Source organism: Osmerus mordax, chromosome 10 (genome assembly GCF_038355195.1).
Source record: "Osmerus mordax isolate fOsmMor3 chromosome 10, fOsmMor3.pri, whole genome shotgun sequence".
NCBI classification, from domain to species: domain Eukaryota; kingdom Metazoa; phylum Chordata; class Actinopteri; order Osmeriformes; family Osmeridae; genus Osmerus; species Osmerus mordax.
The window spans coordinates 5922712-5938034 of record NC_090059.1 but is presented as its reverse complement, the minus strand read 5'-3'; the positions used below and the strand labels follow the sequence as shown (position 1 = coordinate 5938034).

At 38.8% G+C, this 15323-nt stretch overlaps 1 protein-coding gene across 2 annotated transcripts; it reads left to right on the top strand.

The window, feature by feature from the left end:
- The first annotated feature begins 1338 nt into the window (after positions 1-1338).
- acsl5 (acyl-CoA synthetase long chain family member 5) lies at positions 1339-15132 on the top strand. 2 transcript variants are annotated; one of them, XM_067245195.1, is made up of 21 exons: positions 1339-1408; positions 2090-2263; positions 2482-2590; positions 2859-2923; positions 3039-3140; positions 3487-3586; positions 4015-4193; positions 5817-5849; positions 6091-6142; positions 6273-6346; positions 6480-6557; positions 10963-11097; positions 11199-11333; positions 11534-11629; positions 11929-12001; positions 12201-12289; positions 12462-12578; positions 13532-13675; positions 13840-13884; positions 14245-14316; positions 14890-15132. In XM_067245195.1, exons 2-21 carry the CDS (start codon positions 2108-2110, stop codon positions 15034-15036), a joined length of 2001 nt encoding a protein of 666 aa, XP_067101296.1. In that variant the 5' UTR covers positions 1339-1408; positions 2090-2107; the 3' UTR covers positions 15037-15132. The 2 variants fall into 2 exon arrangements, with proteins under 2 accessions (XP_067101296.1, XP_067101295.1); XM_067245194.1 differs by having other exon boundaries at positions 13783-13884.
- The last annotated feature ends 191 nt before the right edge of the window (positions 15133-15323 follow it).

The following is a 15323-nucleotide window of genomic DNA, read 5'->3' as shown; positions in this document are numbered from 1 at the left end:
CCATTACAGAATGATAAAAATTGTTGCCCACTTTCATAAGAGGATTTACAACTTTAGCCATGTATCTGTAAACTTATGAACACAATGATAGTTCATAGTAATTGATTATCTCAGAGTACAACTATCTGTCTCACTGCACAAATACTGATAGCAATGTGTTCATTTAGAAGACTATTGTATCCAAAGCAAAAAACATGGGCTTCAAACCTTCAAGCTGTGGACCAATAATATAATTGAGCTAATAGCCATCTAACATGCATACACACATTTACCTTCTGAGTAAAAATGCCATGTCAACAAATAAAGGTTCTGTAAACCATAAGGTTATATAATTAACCTGGTGACCAAATGTAGGTGTTGATGAGGAAGATGATGCAATACCGCTAAGGGCCATACTTAGCGCTGCTGAAGTTCAATGTGCAAACAATCTTTAAGTGGCTGAAAGGCTATGCTGGTTTAAGCAGGACTGGCTCATTCTCCAGGGATCCCCAATCTGCAGTAATTTCAAAAACAATGAAAACTGGTATAACCGTAAGTGGTAAAAGTCAGTCAGGTTTTGTGTCTGACTAATCTTGTCTCTATTTACGTAAATGGAACTTGCATTCATGCATATCTGACCTGGTTTGCTCCCCGAAGCACAACCACACGTTCAACCTTGCACTGTTTGCTAGTTATTCTAATCCACTAACTTATTTATAGCATAAATTATCCACCCAGGAACAAAACGAAGGTTTTCTCTATGCAATGTGATGGTTGTGTGGAGAAGTTATACTCACTTCTAAACGACTTTACAGGCCCACAATGTGTATGGAAGGGTTAGGGTTAGGTTTTTGGAAGTTATTTGAATTGAAAGGCACTCAGTTACCAAAGTCCAAAAGCACAACATATTCAATCACTTTAAATCACATATTGTAAGATCGTATAATAACCCTCTTAGGATCAAATCAAGGGATTTATAGAGGTATAGTTATCTTGTGGTAGTGAGGCCATGCAAGTCTTATTTAAACAACACTACATATATTACTGATGTTATAATATGCAAGTTAGCAGCTTGGTATCACTATTTATACTGTTGCAATCCATAGCAAATGTATGAAGATGTAGTTTATTTATTGTTCTGAAGGATCCATACAATATATTTTAATTTCAAACTACACTACATTTTGAATTACACTCTGTATTGTTTTTAACAGCCTGGACGATGTTGGCAAAGATTGTGTCCAAGGTTCAAAGTTTGCCTGTGGGCTGTTAGATGGTTTTATGAGTTATGTGCCTTTTACTTCATTACTCCCCTGCTGTCACTGAGCAAAGCTGGGGTAGTCCAACACACCTATTATCAGCACACACCTCGAGAGCAGTGAGTGACTTCTCAGAGGTCAGACATTAATTGATATTTGAAACCTGACAGGTAAGTTTACATAGGGCAGCATTGTTGTGACATGTTTCAGGACAATCTAGAGCCTTGTTTATGTGTAAATCCAGCACAGTGAAATAAATACAGATTGCACTGATAGTCAAACAAATACACCAAACCTGATTTTTTGAAATAGAGGTAGAAACACAAATTCAGACAGCTCAGACTTGAAATACATGTTTTATGGCATATCAGCGATTATATTGGTCATAAAATAAGAAACTGTATAATTAATTGTGCATGTGTAAACATGCATATTCAAAATGTCTAGATGTTTGGGTATAATGTTATGGGTGAATGACGGTAAATAAATTATACGTTTAACTAACAGTATAACAGTGACTGTTCTGGTCAAACAAATGTGTTACCGTAAGCTATGCACAATGTTTTCAGTGTTTGGCACTTCAAAAGCCTACAGTAATACAACCGTTGTGAGGCGTCCATTTTAAGAAACTTAATTGGAAATAGATTATTATTATTTAATCTAGATCACGAAATTCAATGAGCTTCAGAGTGGTTGTTGAATATGTTTAAGAAGGCTCTTGTACAGTTCCTAAGGGTAAAGTCTATGAGGTTATGACAGACCACACATGATTACCCGTGAACACACGACTTTGTACATACATCTACTATGCATTTACTAGATATTGTCTGTTGTCGCTTTTCTCTAATCAGATCTGGATACAGAACAGGATGGAGTTACTTGTCCAGATTTTGTTTTCTCCTCTGCCCTCCTCTGCCATTTTTTCCTTGTTTGTCCTCGGCACTGCAGCCCTGGTCTATTTAAACACGAGACCCAAAGCCCTGCGCCCTGCGGTGGATCTTAATTGCCAGACCATAGGAATTAAGGTGAGGAGGACCTCTCTCTCTCTCTCTCTCTCAGAAATACCTGTGTGATGAAAACATTAACAGGAAAAAAAACTGAATGTTGAATTTGACAATGTTTGTGTCCATACCAATGATTTGTGTATTAATGTATGTAGGATGGATTGGAATGGGTGAAGTGGATAAAAGTGCCTTTTTACTTCCTAATATTATTGAATGACTTTGCAATATTTTACTCTCAGAATGGCGCAAGGAGGTGTGCCCTGATGGAGGATGACAACTTGATATCATATTACTATGATGATGCCAAAACTCTATATGAAGTATTTCAGAGGGGACTACAAGTATCAGGTGACAACAACATGGCTTACCTGACCAGAGTGGCTCATATCCTATTTATGTGGCATGGAAGTCCTTGTGTTGTCCATGAAATTGCGTTACATATAATGTAATTTAACAACCTGAAAATCTCCAGTTGGTCTGTTAGTTGGCAACCTTGTGTAGCACTCTTACCTGTCACATACCGTCTTTCCTAATATCAAAGAGCAAAAATGATGCAATGATCTTAGTACCATAACTCAATAAAATAACATTCCAGTGTTATCTTTGTCTTACACAGGTAATGGACCATGTTTGGGATTCAGGAAGCCAGGGCAGCCCTATGAGTGGCTGAAATACAAACAGGTACATCAATAGTTGATGTAATAAATTGCACAAGGGGTCAAAAACAAAAAAACAAGATTTATAAGCAATAGTCCAAATTGTATATCACAACGACCTTTAAACTCCCTATGCAAAGGTGATTAACCGGGCGGAGCACTTGGGATCAGGGTTGCTTCATAGGGGCCTAAAGCCAACCCCAGACACCTTTATTGGCATCTTTGCTCAGAACAGACCAGAGGTAAGGCTTTTTTAGGGATGTGGCATTATAAGTCATTCATCTAACATTAGCTATTTGCATTGTTAATTAGTAATTAATTAAGTTTGAGTATGGTTACATTTACATTTAGTCATTTAGCAGACGCTCTTATCCAGAGCGACTTACAGTAAGTACAGGGACATTCCCCCGAGGCAAGTAGGGTGAAGTGTCTTGCCCAAGGACACAGCGTCAGTTTGCATGACCGGGAATCGAACTGGCAACCTTCGGATTACTAGCCCGATTCCCTCACCGCTCAGCCACCTGACTCCCGAGTCACATTGTTAATACGAGTCACATTGCTTCAATGAATCAGTACACTTTTTTGCAGTGGATTATTAGTGAGCTGGCTTGCTACACTTATTCTATGGTGGCAGTACCTTTGTACGACACTCTGGGATCTGAAGCTCTTGAGTACATTATCAAAACAGGTAATTTTCTTCCTCTGCTCTACCACTTCCTGCACCTCATTAACTATGTTAATGATGTGACTAAGATTGTGACCTACAATCAACACACACAGGGGTGGTTCCCCAAAACTCTATCATAAGTCCAATCATTCTACTTTTTTTCCTCAATTAATTTGTGACACTTTGGACAACAAATACCTGCTAAAATCTGCTTGAATGCCATTTCAAACACTTGTTCAACTTCTATTGGTGTGGCGTAAATTATTTATATTTACTTATTTTTACTTCATTTTGTCTACTGCTATGTACACTAACAAATGAGAACTGAAAGCATGATACACTAATATTTAATGTAAATATCAATCCATATTTAAATTCAATAACTCTGTGTTATAGTTTTTAGCCTCAGCAACCTCTACTTCAACTTACTTAAATTTGGATGCTTTCAGCGGAAATCTCCACAGTGCTATGCGACAAACAGGACAAAGCTGAGACACTTTTGGAAAACTGTGAGGATGGCAAAATTTCTGTGCTCAAAACCATCATCCTTATGGACTCTTTTGACCATGAGTTAACTGTAAGAGGAATTAAATGTGGCGTTGACATCTTACAACTGAAGGATATTGAGGTAGGCCCCTGTAGAAGAATTACCTGATTGAGCCTGTAATTACTTCTGTTTATTTTATGTGATTAAAAGATAAATTAGTGCATGCAATAATTATAATCCTGTTTATTTGTTGTTTTGTATAAGTAAATGCTACAGAGGCTTGATCCAAAAAATTTAATTCAAACAGGAATGTGTAGGCTTTCGTATTAAAGATTTATTCATTTCTGTTGAAGGAAGCCTCTATTTCACTAATATGAGTACATCCCCCAAATGAAAACACTCCCCCAAATAGGATGACTTGCTCACCTTCCCCCAATACAAAGACACAATCACTGAAATGGGAAACGACATTACATTAACTCAAAACGGAAAGGGTAGGTACAACACTTCCGTCGCTGATTGGATGCACAGTAACTAACAGGATATAAGAAATTGATCGACAGAAGTACGAAATTCAATAATGAAAGAGTTACGTGCACCAGTACAGTTGTTGGCTATCGAAGCATGCAGCAAGTACTTATGCAAAAGTACAAACTGTACTGTACCCCCCCCCCCCCCCCCCCCCGTTGAAATGAATGAATGACTCGAAAAAAGATTCGTAAATTTTACTGAACGAGATTCAAAGAACCGAATCAGTAAAATTATCCGAACTTCCCATCACTATGAGATGCGTATGTTCTTGCAATGACTTCTGGGAAATCAGATGCTTTCTCGCTGACCTAGTCACCATCCGATGCGTCCTCGATAAAAGGGGTGGATCAAGAACATTTCCGGGTATTTTTGGCATTGATGGTGACTTGGTTCTTTGGATTGGAACCATACTTGGGCAATGAAAGATGACGTCAAACGAGTTTGCAAGAACACAAAAAACGTGGATTGATAAACAGCAGGTGACTTGGCCAGCGAGAATGCATCTGATTTCCCAGAAGTCATTGCAAGAACATACGCATCTCAAATCGTTCTCCGTCCTCGGGGTCTTGCAAGACCGTCCCTGCAAGACGCTTGGCAAGAACGTTCTTCTCAAGAACGCAAGTACGTTCTTAGCGTTTTTCGGAATGATAAACAGCCGATGCCTCCTCTAAGGGGCGGATCAAGAACATTTCCGGGTATTTTTGGCGTTCTTGGTGACTTGTGTTCTTTGGTTTGGAACGGTTTGGAAATGTACTTCGGCAATGAAAGATGACGTCAAACAAGTTTGCAAGAACAGAAATAAACGTGGATTGATACATAGCCATTGTAATGTCGTTTTGAGTTCATGTAATGTCGTTTCCCATTTGGGGGAGCGTTTCTTTGTATTGAGCAAGTCATACTATTTGGGGGGAGTTTTTTCATTTGGGGGATGTACTCATATTAGTGGGTGTTGCACTTCAGGGCCACCGTACAGATACGACTGTTCTTGCCTGCAAGCTTGTGTTAAACTTTATTGAGCCTCAGAACTTTTAGTCACTTGTTATTTGGTAGTATAAGAGACAGCAAACCAGGGAAGCAGATTTACTTCAACGCCACCAAAGATTTAGGATCTCCAGATCACTGTAATTTTGTAAAAGACTTTCTCTTTATTCATGTATGGGTGAATGCATATGTGGTTCTGTGGTTCTACAATGATCTGATACTCATATACAAAACTTTTTTTTTTTTTATCAGGCTATGGGAAAAGACAATCTACAAAAGCCAGTTGTAAGTCAACCTTTTAAAAGTAATCTTACCATATAATTCCAATGTCAAATTGGACATACTTCTCCAAGGAAATTTGAGCAAAAACACAAACGAAAACAGTAAACAAGTATCTGGAAAAGGGTAAACAAACTTGCCCCATACCTGATTTTTATCAAACAGACATTATCCTCAAATCCAGACAATAAATAAGATTAGTTCAATCATGTGTATGCATTCAATAATGTTTTTCTTCTCCCTTCAGTTACCAAAGCCAGAGGATCTCAGTATAATATGTTTCACAAGTGGCACTACAGGTTTGTATTGTTTGTTTGATTTGTGTAATTGTTAATTTCTTGAAGCACATACATGCGTGTATTTATGTTACATGAAAGTCCATTATATTCTTCAGCATTATCATATGAGCAATGATCCTTTTTAATGCAGGCAACCCAAAAGGAGCAATGCTCACCCATGAGAATGTGATTGCTGATGCAGCCGGTGTGCTGAAAAGCTTTGAGGTATGTATGAAACAGATTACACACCGGTGTCACTCAGACACCAGTGATATTTGTCATACACAGATGAAGTTTCATGTTCTGTTTCGTGTGTGTGATAGCAAGTGACATCTTGTGGACCTATTTTTCTTCACAGAGCTCTTTTGCTCCTAATCCTCATGATGTCAGCATCTCATTCCTGCCTCTTGCACACATGTTTGAGAGGGTTGTTCAGGTGAGAGCTGGAAGTCAAAAGATTTGTCATTGGGTGTGCTTTGCCTTCGGCAAGGGCACAACCTTTGTTCTCTCACATATATATTTATTTATTATTTATTTTCGCCCCCCTAAGGATCAGTCAATATTTGGACTACATACACAATGGCGGTGTCAAAAGGTTTGTCTTGTTAGCGATTGCGTTGGTTGTATTTTTATTTACGTTCCGTTGCATGGTTTAAGTAGAAATTGCGTTTTTGTGGTGAAAAGTGAAGCTAACGGTGGCTAATTTGCTAGCCACAGTCACTGACGTTACTAACGTCACTACGTCACTAACGTCACGAAAACACGCGTGACTACCTGTAGCAGAACATTCCTTTCGCATCTGTTAACTTGGGGGATAGCTAGGCTAACTATAGCTTTACTGCAAGGCAGCTGCAGAAACGCCACAAGCAAAGAGGCCAGGGTGATAACTATTTACTCATTTTACTTTGTGATGTGAAACACACTTATGAAATGTAATGTACAATATTAGCTGATATTATTAAGGAAATAGGCCCACATCTACTTTCGGAAACAGTACTCTACTATTTCACTGAAGCATTAGCATGACATTAGCCTCTGTTGCCCGGGCAACACATACCACAGTGGTCTATGATGCATCTGTTTTCAATCATTAAAATAAACATTCCTCACAAATACATTTTCTTTGTAGGATTCACTATGACATTACATTACAAGTAAACGATTTGTTGGTGAAATTATCATTACCTGTGGTTTCAAACCAGTATTGCTCATTGCAACGCTGTAGCCTACGCGAGACACACGACAAAAACATCTAACTAAGTTAGCTCAGAAGAGCACACTGACATGGAGTTCTGCGGGCATCGGTTTGAGTTTTCGGTTTAACTGCTTTAATTGGGATACTGCTTTGGCATAACACATCTTCACATGTAGGCTCCACCGCTGATAATGTCGCTTTCACGATCCCGTACACAGCTACTCCTGAAGTGCGGTGCGCTGTGCCCCAGTAAAAAGGGTCTAACGACGCCCCTGGTCCATGCCAAGGACAAAACAAGCCTACTTTATTGTGTTGATTAGGTTGAATTAAAAAAGGAGAATGACAAAATGATCTCTGCTCCCAAAAACAAGCTCTAGTTATAGTAGCATACTTGTGCTTTCCAGTCAGTGTCTAGTTCTGACGGCCATACCAAGACTGGTCCTGCTTGAAAAGCATCCAACCTTCCAGTCTGTATTTTTGTTGCCATTGTTCTGAGAAGCCTTTTAAAAAGAAAACTAGTCACAGTCACTGTTGAGTTGTCGTTCTTCGAGGCAAACCGATCAACTACATCCTCATCCATCTGAACAACATTTGTAGACTTAGTACTGCTCATCTGCAAACCATGAAACTGTCCCCTGTCTTCTTGTCGTTTCTATGAGCCAGACAAGGATGGTCACAACTTGACTTATTTTGTTGAGCCATCTTATTACGTACCACATACATACTTTCTTGTATCCACATACTAATTACATAATTATGTGGGCCTACTATACATGTTATAGCACAATACATTTCACCCTTTGTACATGTAAACGGTACTGTGTACATTTCCCACAGTCAGTAAGATGCTTGATGCACTGATCAAAGTTATTGTAAGACTTATGTTAGACAAATGTAAGTCTTATTGTCAGTGTGGGAAATCACAGTGGTTTTTACATATACATAGAGGAAACTCAGTTACATTTACAGATGAGCAGTTATGAGCCCATGGATGCCAGTCCGGTGTTTGAGGATGTGGATGGTCAGTTTGCCTCAACTTCTAAGGAGAATGGTCAACAGTGAATGTGACTTACATGTTTTTTAAAGGCTTCTCATAGAACCAAGGTATAAAAACAGCAGACTAGAGTTTGGTGCTTTTTAAGCAGGACAAGTCTTGGTAACAGCAATCAAAACAAGTCTTGGTTACAGCAATCAAAACTAGATACTGATTGGAAAGCACAAGTAAGCTACTACCCACTTCTAGCTTGTTTGTGAGAGCCTTTTGTCATTGGCTTCTTTAATTTAGTTAGTCATCAAGTTCTGATGTAGTAAACCATTATCAAAGCATTGCACTACTGCCAGAGCTCTTCAGTAATTTTGGATCTCCATAATGTGTGTTTTCCCTTTTACACTTTCTCAGAGAGGTGTTTAGTTGCCTTGCACATCAAACAAATGAAATACTCATTCAGCGTTGTCAGCTTCTCTTATACTCCTTTTATATCAACCTCTCTCAATCCTAGTTTTCGGGCCTACTAGCTTGCATGTTTTTAGATGTTTATCTGCTACAAATGAATGGGTTGTCTACAAAATGAGTTGGAAGCAAAATACCACTTGTGTGCCCTTTGCGCCCCTCCCCCCACCTGTCACAGGGCCAGGCTGCTGCTGTAACTTGCTAGCCAACCTTAACTGAGGGGACTGTTTGAACGCGCTGGAATTAAAAAATGTTTATCTTTATGTATATTTGAGACCACACATTCGTAGATGTACGTTTCCACTATATGTATACGGATTTTGAGGTCGATCCGATTAAATGAGCGAAAACAAGGCACATCTGTCCATATTTTGTTAGTGAAGCAGGGAGAGGAATGCTCGTGGCAAGCTAACTAGCTGGATAGAGCGATGGGGAGTTTGTTAGCACTCAAAATGTAGCTCTAAAACAGGGGCACTCCTCGGACATAAGCTCGATTATAAAAAATACCCCAGCTGGGAAATGTTCGCGGTTTTCACAGTCCTGTAGAGGAGACCTTCATGAACAGAATGACATCAAATTGAGGCTGTGGCATTGAAGTTCAGGTTAGTAGCCTATGGCTCAAAGTACTTTCAGCCAATTACAGACCTCTTAAAATTGGAAAACCTCTGTGCCACATACGGGATGGTATTCACACAGCGATTGGCTCTAATTTGAGTGACAGGTTGATTCACCAATTGAAAAACTCATCTGGGAATTTTTATTTTTGTAAGGGGAGTGCCGAGATTTTACTGTCGCCGTTTGGCTCCTAAACAGCAGTAGAATTCCAAGTTTTTCTAAACCGCGTCGCGTACAGCATTACAGTGGGCTACACTGGTTTAAAACTACAGGTATATAAGGACAATTGTACCCATGAATTGTTTACTAGTAATATAATGTCATAATAAATCATAAAACGTTCATCGATATGTGAGGTATGTTTATTATTTTAACGATTGAAAACGGATGTATCACAGACCGCTATCGTATATATCGTTCAACAGAGGCTAATTATGCTAACGCCTCAGTCAACAAGCGAAAATTGACTACTGTTTTCGAAAGTAAACGTACTAATAATATCAGTGTACATCGTATTGTACATTAAATATCAAAATTGTTTTTTATCACAATGTTAAATGAGCAATAAGTTCAGTTTTGCATTTGTTGACGCTTGGAACTCCGTTGTGATTACATTGAGAGCAGAACGTTTGTCCTCCCTAACTTACACAGCTGTTTAGGAAGTCAAACGGCGACAGAACATGTTCGGCACTCCCCTTACTTAAATCAAGTCTTTCAATAGGTGAAACTATCTGACTACTAACCTGAACTTCATTGCCACAGCCTAAACTTTGTCAATCTGTTCATGAAAATAATTAATTTCAGCCTAAACCGTACAACGGAACGTTTAATCGAATTCAACCAACGCAATCGCTACCAAGACGAACACAGCAGTAGTCTAGAACTGTACTGTAGTAGTAGAATTTACCGGGGCAGCTTCTCCACACAGGGCTAAATCGCATTTTGCGTTGTTACTGACAATGATCGCTACCAGTGAGCCTTTTATGAATGAGCGATTTTCCACTAAATAAATGTCAAGCTTATTTACGTTTTTGGGGGCATATTTTCAGTTAGCAGATGGTACTGTTTGAATCGATTCTATCTTCTGCCGGTAACGTCGTAGAATAATCTTCAAAGGGGGTTCTTTATTAATGAATGAATGCAATATGAGTAGGCTAAATGCCTGAAAATATCACGAGAAGGGAAAACTTAAAAGGACGTTTAAGTCATAGAGATTAGGTCCATTTTTACACCGGTCTGCCGAATGTATTCGTTTTGATTCAGCTATGAGGCTGCCTCTTGCAGGGGAAATGAGAAGACATCATATTTCATTCTACACTTCACTCGTATTTTGAGTTGTAAATGAGCAGCAAAAAAAAGATGCTTTGAAATCTATGTAATATTTATACATAATAAGTAGGCCCTATGCATTTTTATATAAAATATACAGGAATATCAGTTGTAAAAATGGAATTAAAATCCCTGTACAACCGACGCAAGCAAGCACACCCTACAATGTCCCCAGAAATTGTACCCTCTCTAGTTATTAGTAGTTATTGCTCAACCTAATCTTTCAACAATGTTATAAACATTGTGCAACAGACTGTGATGTATGGTGCTGGAGCCAAGGTAGGCTTTTTCCAAGGTGATATAAGACTCCTTCCAGATGATATGAAAACGCTACGGCCCACCATTTTCCCTGTAGTGCCTCGACTTCTCAACCGGGTCTATGACAAGGTGAGGAAGCAGCCTTGTCAAAAAACAAATGTAATTTGTGTGCACAGAAGAAAGATGATTAACAAATTATAACTGCACCTTTGAATATCTTTCAACTGTAGGTACAAAGTGGAGCACAGACTCTCTTCAAGAAATGGTTGTTGAACTTTGCAATCAACAGGAAGCATGCTGAAGTGATGGAGGGTATCATTCGAAATGACAGCATATGGGACAAGTTAATCTTTCACAAAGTTCAGGTAGATTTCAGTCTTCTTGTATACATTGAGTCATACTTTAATTATGGGAAAAGTAGACATTGAGAATGATGACGTTTCCAAAAAGCAAGAGGAAAACATAATGTAACACTACCAACAGTTTTACATAAAATCTGAAAATAATTGCAAGAGTACATAGTCAGTAAAGCATTTTAAATCCTTTAGAATTACTGTCTCCCTAGGAATCATTTGGCGGACGAGTGCGTGTGATGGTGACAGGAGCAGCGCCCATTTCTCACTCCGTCCTTAACTTCCTTAGGGCGTCTCTTGGCTGTCAGGTAACTAGAGTCTCAAATTAGTCATACTCTTAAGCTAACATTTTCACATGCACATTTTAAATAGATTTGGAAGAGATATGGAATTTGGCATGCTATATACTTCATCTTAAGTTAAAACATCATACAGTGGCATGTTTATTTGTCCTGTTACTAGAAAGAACACATCTCAGTTTTTGTCAGGGAAAGTACCTTAGTGTTTTCCAGAGAGAGCAGAGATTGCATCACTTCCCTGCGGTATTAATCTCTGGGTTACCCTGACAACTTGGTCCCACTGACCTCCCTGAGCTGTCTGCTTCTAGATTTTCGAGGCATATGGTCAGACAGAGTGCACTGCAGCCTGCAGCTTTACCATGCCAGGGGATGCCACATCTGGTCAGTCACCCAAAGAAAAAAATAACATTATCTTATTTTGTGTAATCTTTTTATTTATTTATTAAGTTTTGGGGGAAATTACCCAACATATCAGAATCATGGTTCACAGAAATATAAATATAGGTCACTACTGATAGGAACACAGATGGTTGTTTGTAATGTATGGGGGAACTTTCTAAGAAGGTGCATGTTCATACAGGGCATGTCGGTGTACCTGTTCCTTGCAACATTGTAAAACTGGTTGATGTTGAGGAGATGAACTACTTTTCTTCAAATGGTGAAGGCGAGGTAAGGGACCAGTCTATGAAACCCAAACCACCTGCTGTAGCAAGAATTTTTTCATGAATAAGTCAAAATGTTTGTTCGATTTGTCCTTTAAGAAGATATTCATGAATACTTTTTCAAATTATCAGCACTCTTAAGAAATGTTTTACAAAACACATTCTCACCAATTATTCAGGTCTGCATAAAAGGTAAAAACGTGTTCAAGGGCTATCTGAAAGATCCAGAAAAGACAGCAGAAGCCTTGGATGAAGATGGTTGGCTACACACTGGAGATATTGGCAAATGGTTGCCGGTAAGTTTGGTTAAACAAAGTTTTTTATTAAACTTTCAGAAACTTATTTTTGTTGTTTAAACAATTCAACACTTATTTCCAGTATCATTTTACGAGACAATTTCCATGATTGAATGGAACTGCAGCTTATTTTCACATGACTAGAGTAGGTCATAGGCTTGATTAATTACATATTTCTTTAGTACTGGACTTGCATTGCACAGGGAAAGGGAAAAAATGTATTGCTGTTTGCAGTAGTAAAATGACATAGTCATTTTAGGACGATGTTGTTGACAGTCATTTTATGACAACTAACCTACACTGTTCAAGAGTTCAGGCCATGATCCCAACATTAATACTACATGAATGTAATCTGCTTAGACTGTAGTGTGCATGTGCTGTAGTAGTATTTGACTGTTCGTATTGCAACATAAATAACAGAACTGTGAAAATTGAATTCCATTAACCTTACATTGAGTGCACATACATTCAAACCTGTAGAAAGTCTTACAGGCATTGTACGCTTGTTAAGCCAATCGCAGATGTCAGAGAGCAGTTCTGGACAAGCCCAAGAATCATTAGTCAATTTAATGACTTGTCCCACTGCACTGTAGGCGCAACATGGGATATGTTAATTATGTTAGGGAGCAAGAAAGTGGCGGAAAGTGAAACTGGGGATTAAGACAGAATTTTGAGCACAATGCATGACCATTGTGTGTTGGGGGGTGGGGAGAATGTGTGTTGTGTGTGAGGAAGAGACAGACACAGAGTGAGAGAGAGAGAGAGGGGCAGAAAAAATGAAAGATAGTTGATCGACTACGTCTTAATTAATGCCTTTTAATTTCTCCAGGGGACATTTTCTGAATAGGTTACCTGGTCCATTAGAGACATGTGTAAGCTTGCTCTTTGGTGTCAGTAATTACATACACACTTTAAACTATCTCTCTCTCTCACACACACTCTCATTTTAACAGAGTGGAGTTTTGAAGATCATTGACCGCAAGAAGAATATCTTTAAGCTGGCACAAGGGGAATATATTGCCCCGGAAAAGATTGAGAATGTATACATTCGCAGTGCACCTGTGGCCCAACTGTTTGTACATGGAGACAGTCTACAGGTACTGTATACACACACACACAAACACACACACACACACACACACACACACACACACACACACACACACACACACACACTAATAACTCATGATGTGTGCTTTTCTAGTCTAGTTTAGTAGCCATTGTAGTCCCTGATGTGGAGGTCCTGCCTGTCTTCACTCAGACACTGGGAGTACAAGGATCTTTTGAGGAGCTGTGCAAAAGCTCTGTGAGTGATTGTTCTTACCTGCGTGTCACACATTCTACTTCTGTGGCTACCTTTTATATATACTGTATAGTTGCTTACAATTTTCCATTGTTAAGACTCAGAAATTATGACTTATTTAAGTAGAAACAGCAAAATACATGTGCATATACTTTTAAGCACTGCATAGCATAGAACAAAATAACCAGATTAGTTAAATCTGTTATACAAACATATGTATTGTTTATGTATATGTATATAAACAAAATGTATGTTTATTTATATATAAACATACCGCTATAAACATTTGTTTTAACAAATGTGCCATAGACTGCTCAACAATGCATTTCTACTTCAGTACTGAACCTTTTATTTTCTGCACAGGAAGTCAAAAAGGCTATTCTCTCAGACATGATTAGATTAGGCAGAGAAGCTGGGCTGAAGTCATTTGAACAGGTGAGAGATCACAACAAAGTATTCCTCATGTGGCCATAGCAAAAGCGGCGAGAATCCACCTACAGCACTGTTCTATGGTAGGGAGTCAGGTGGCTGAGCGGTTAGAGAATCGGGATAGTTATCAGAAGGTCGCTGGTTCTATTCCCGGCCGTGTCAAATTATGTTGTGTCCTTGGGCAAGGCACTTCACCCTACTTGCCTCGGGGGAATTTCCCTGTACTTACTGTAAGTCGCTCTGGATAAGAGCGTCTACTAAATGACTAGATGTATGGTAGTTCCCCTCGTTCAAAACTACTTCTGTCCAGCAACGTTGTGGTTTACTTCTCACAAAACTGCTGCAGAAGGCAGTGTTTTGTGTCCGGGTCTCTAAATTCTGATCATTTAAATTGTGTGTGCCGCTTGCAGACAAATATAAATTATGATCATTGTCTAAAAAGAACAACGCCACAGTGTAAAACAGATGTTTAACATATTTTGCAGAATTCTGTGACTTAAGGTCAATCTGAAAACAAGTCATGTTTAAAATGTAAGTAAAGACTGTGTCTAACACCTGTTTTGTTTCTCTGTTGTAAAGGTAAAGGACCTACACCTGCATTCTGAGCTTTTCACCATTGAGAATGGCCTACTCACTCCAACGCTGAAGGCCAAGAGGGCGGAGCTTAAATCTTTCTTCCAATCACAAATTGACATGCTTTATGCCAAGATCCAATTACAGGCTTGAAAGGGCAGAGTACAAGCGTAACCAACTTTGCTACCAGTGAACATTGGACCTCTCCACCTAGGGGACTTTCACAATAAAATATGCCACTTAATATCATTTTTTTTTTCAATTTTTATGGCTGTTAAGTGTGAGTTGGTGCATTTAGTGCTGCATTTCATGAATTAAAATCTTTCAGTATCCCATATGTATAAACAAATGAATAATCTAGTACATTGCCTTCACAAGCATGAGCCCAATTGAATGGTGGACTCCTTTATACAACAAATTTCAAAAACATCCAGAATCTT

Bases quoted from the DNA above. Each gene is read 5' to 3' on its own strand.
- acsl5 (XM_067245194.1), top strand. From the start codon at position 2,108: ATGGAGTTACTTGTCCAGATTTTGTTTTCTCCTCTGCCCTCCTCTGCC. The intron at 2,924-3,038 runs GTACATCAATAG...CCCTATGCAAAG, and splicing joins AGTGGCTGAAATACAAACAG to GTGATTAACCGGGCGGAGCA. The intron at 11,630-11,928 runs GTAACTAGAGTC...GTCTGCTTCTAG, and splicing joins GGGCGTCTCTTGGCTGTCAG to ATTTTCGAGGCATATGGTCA.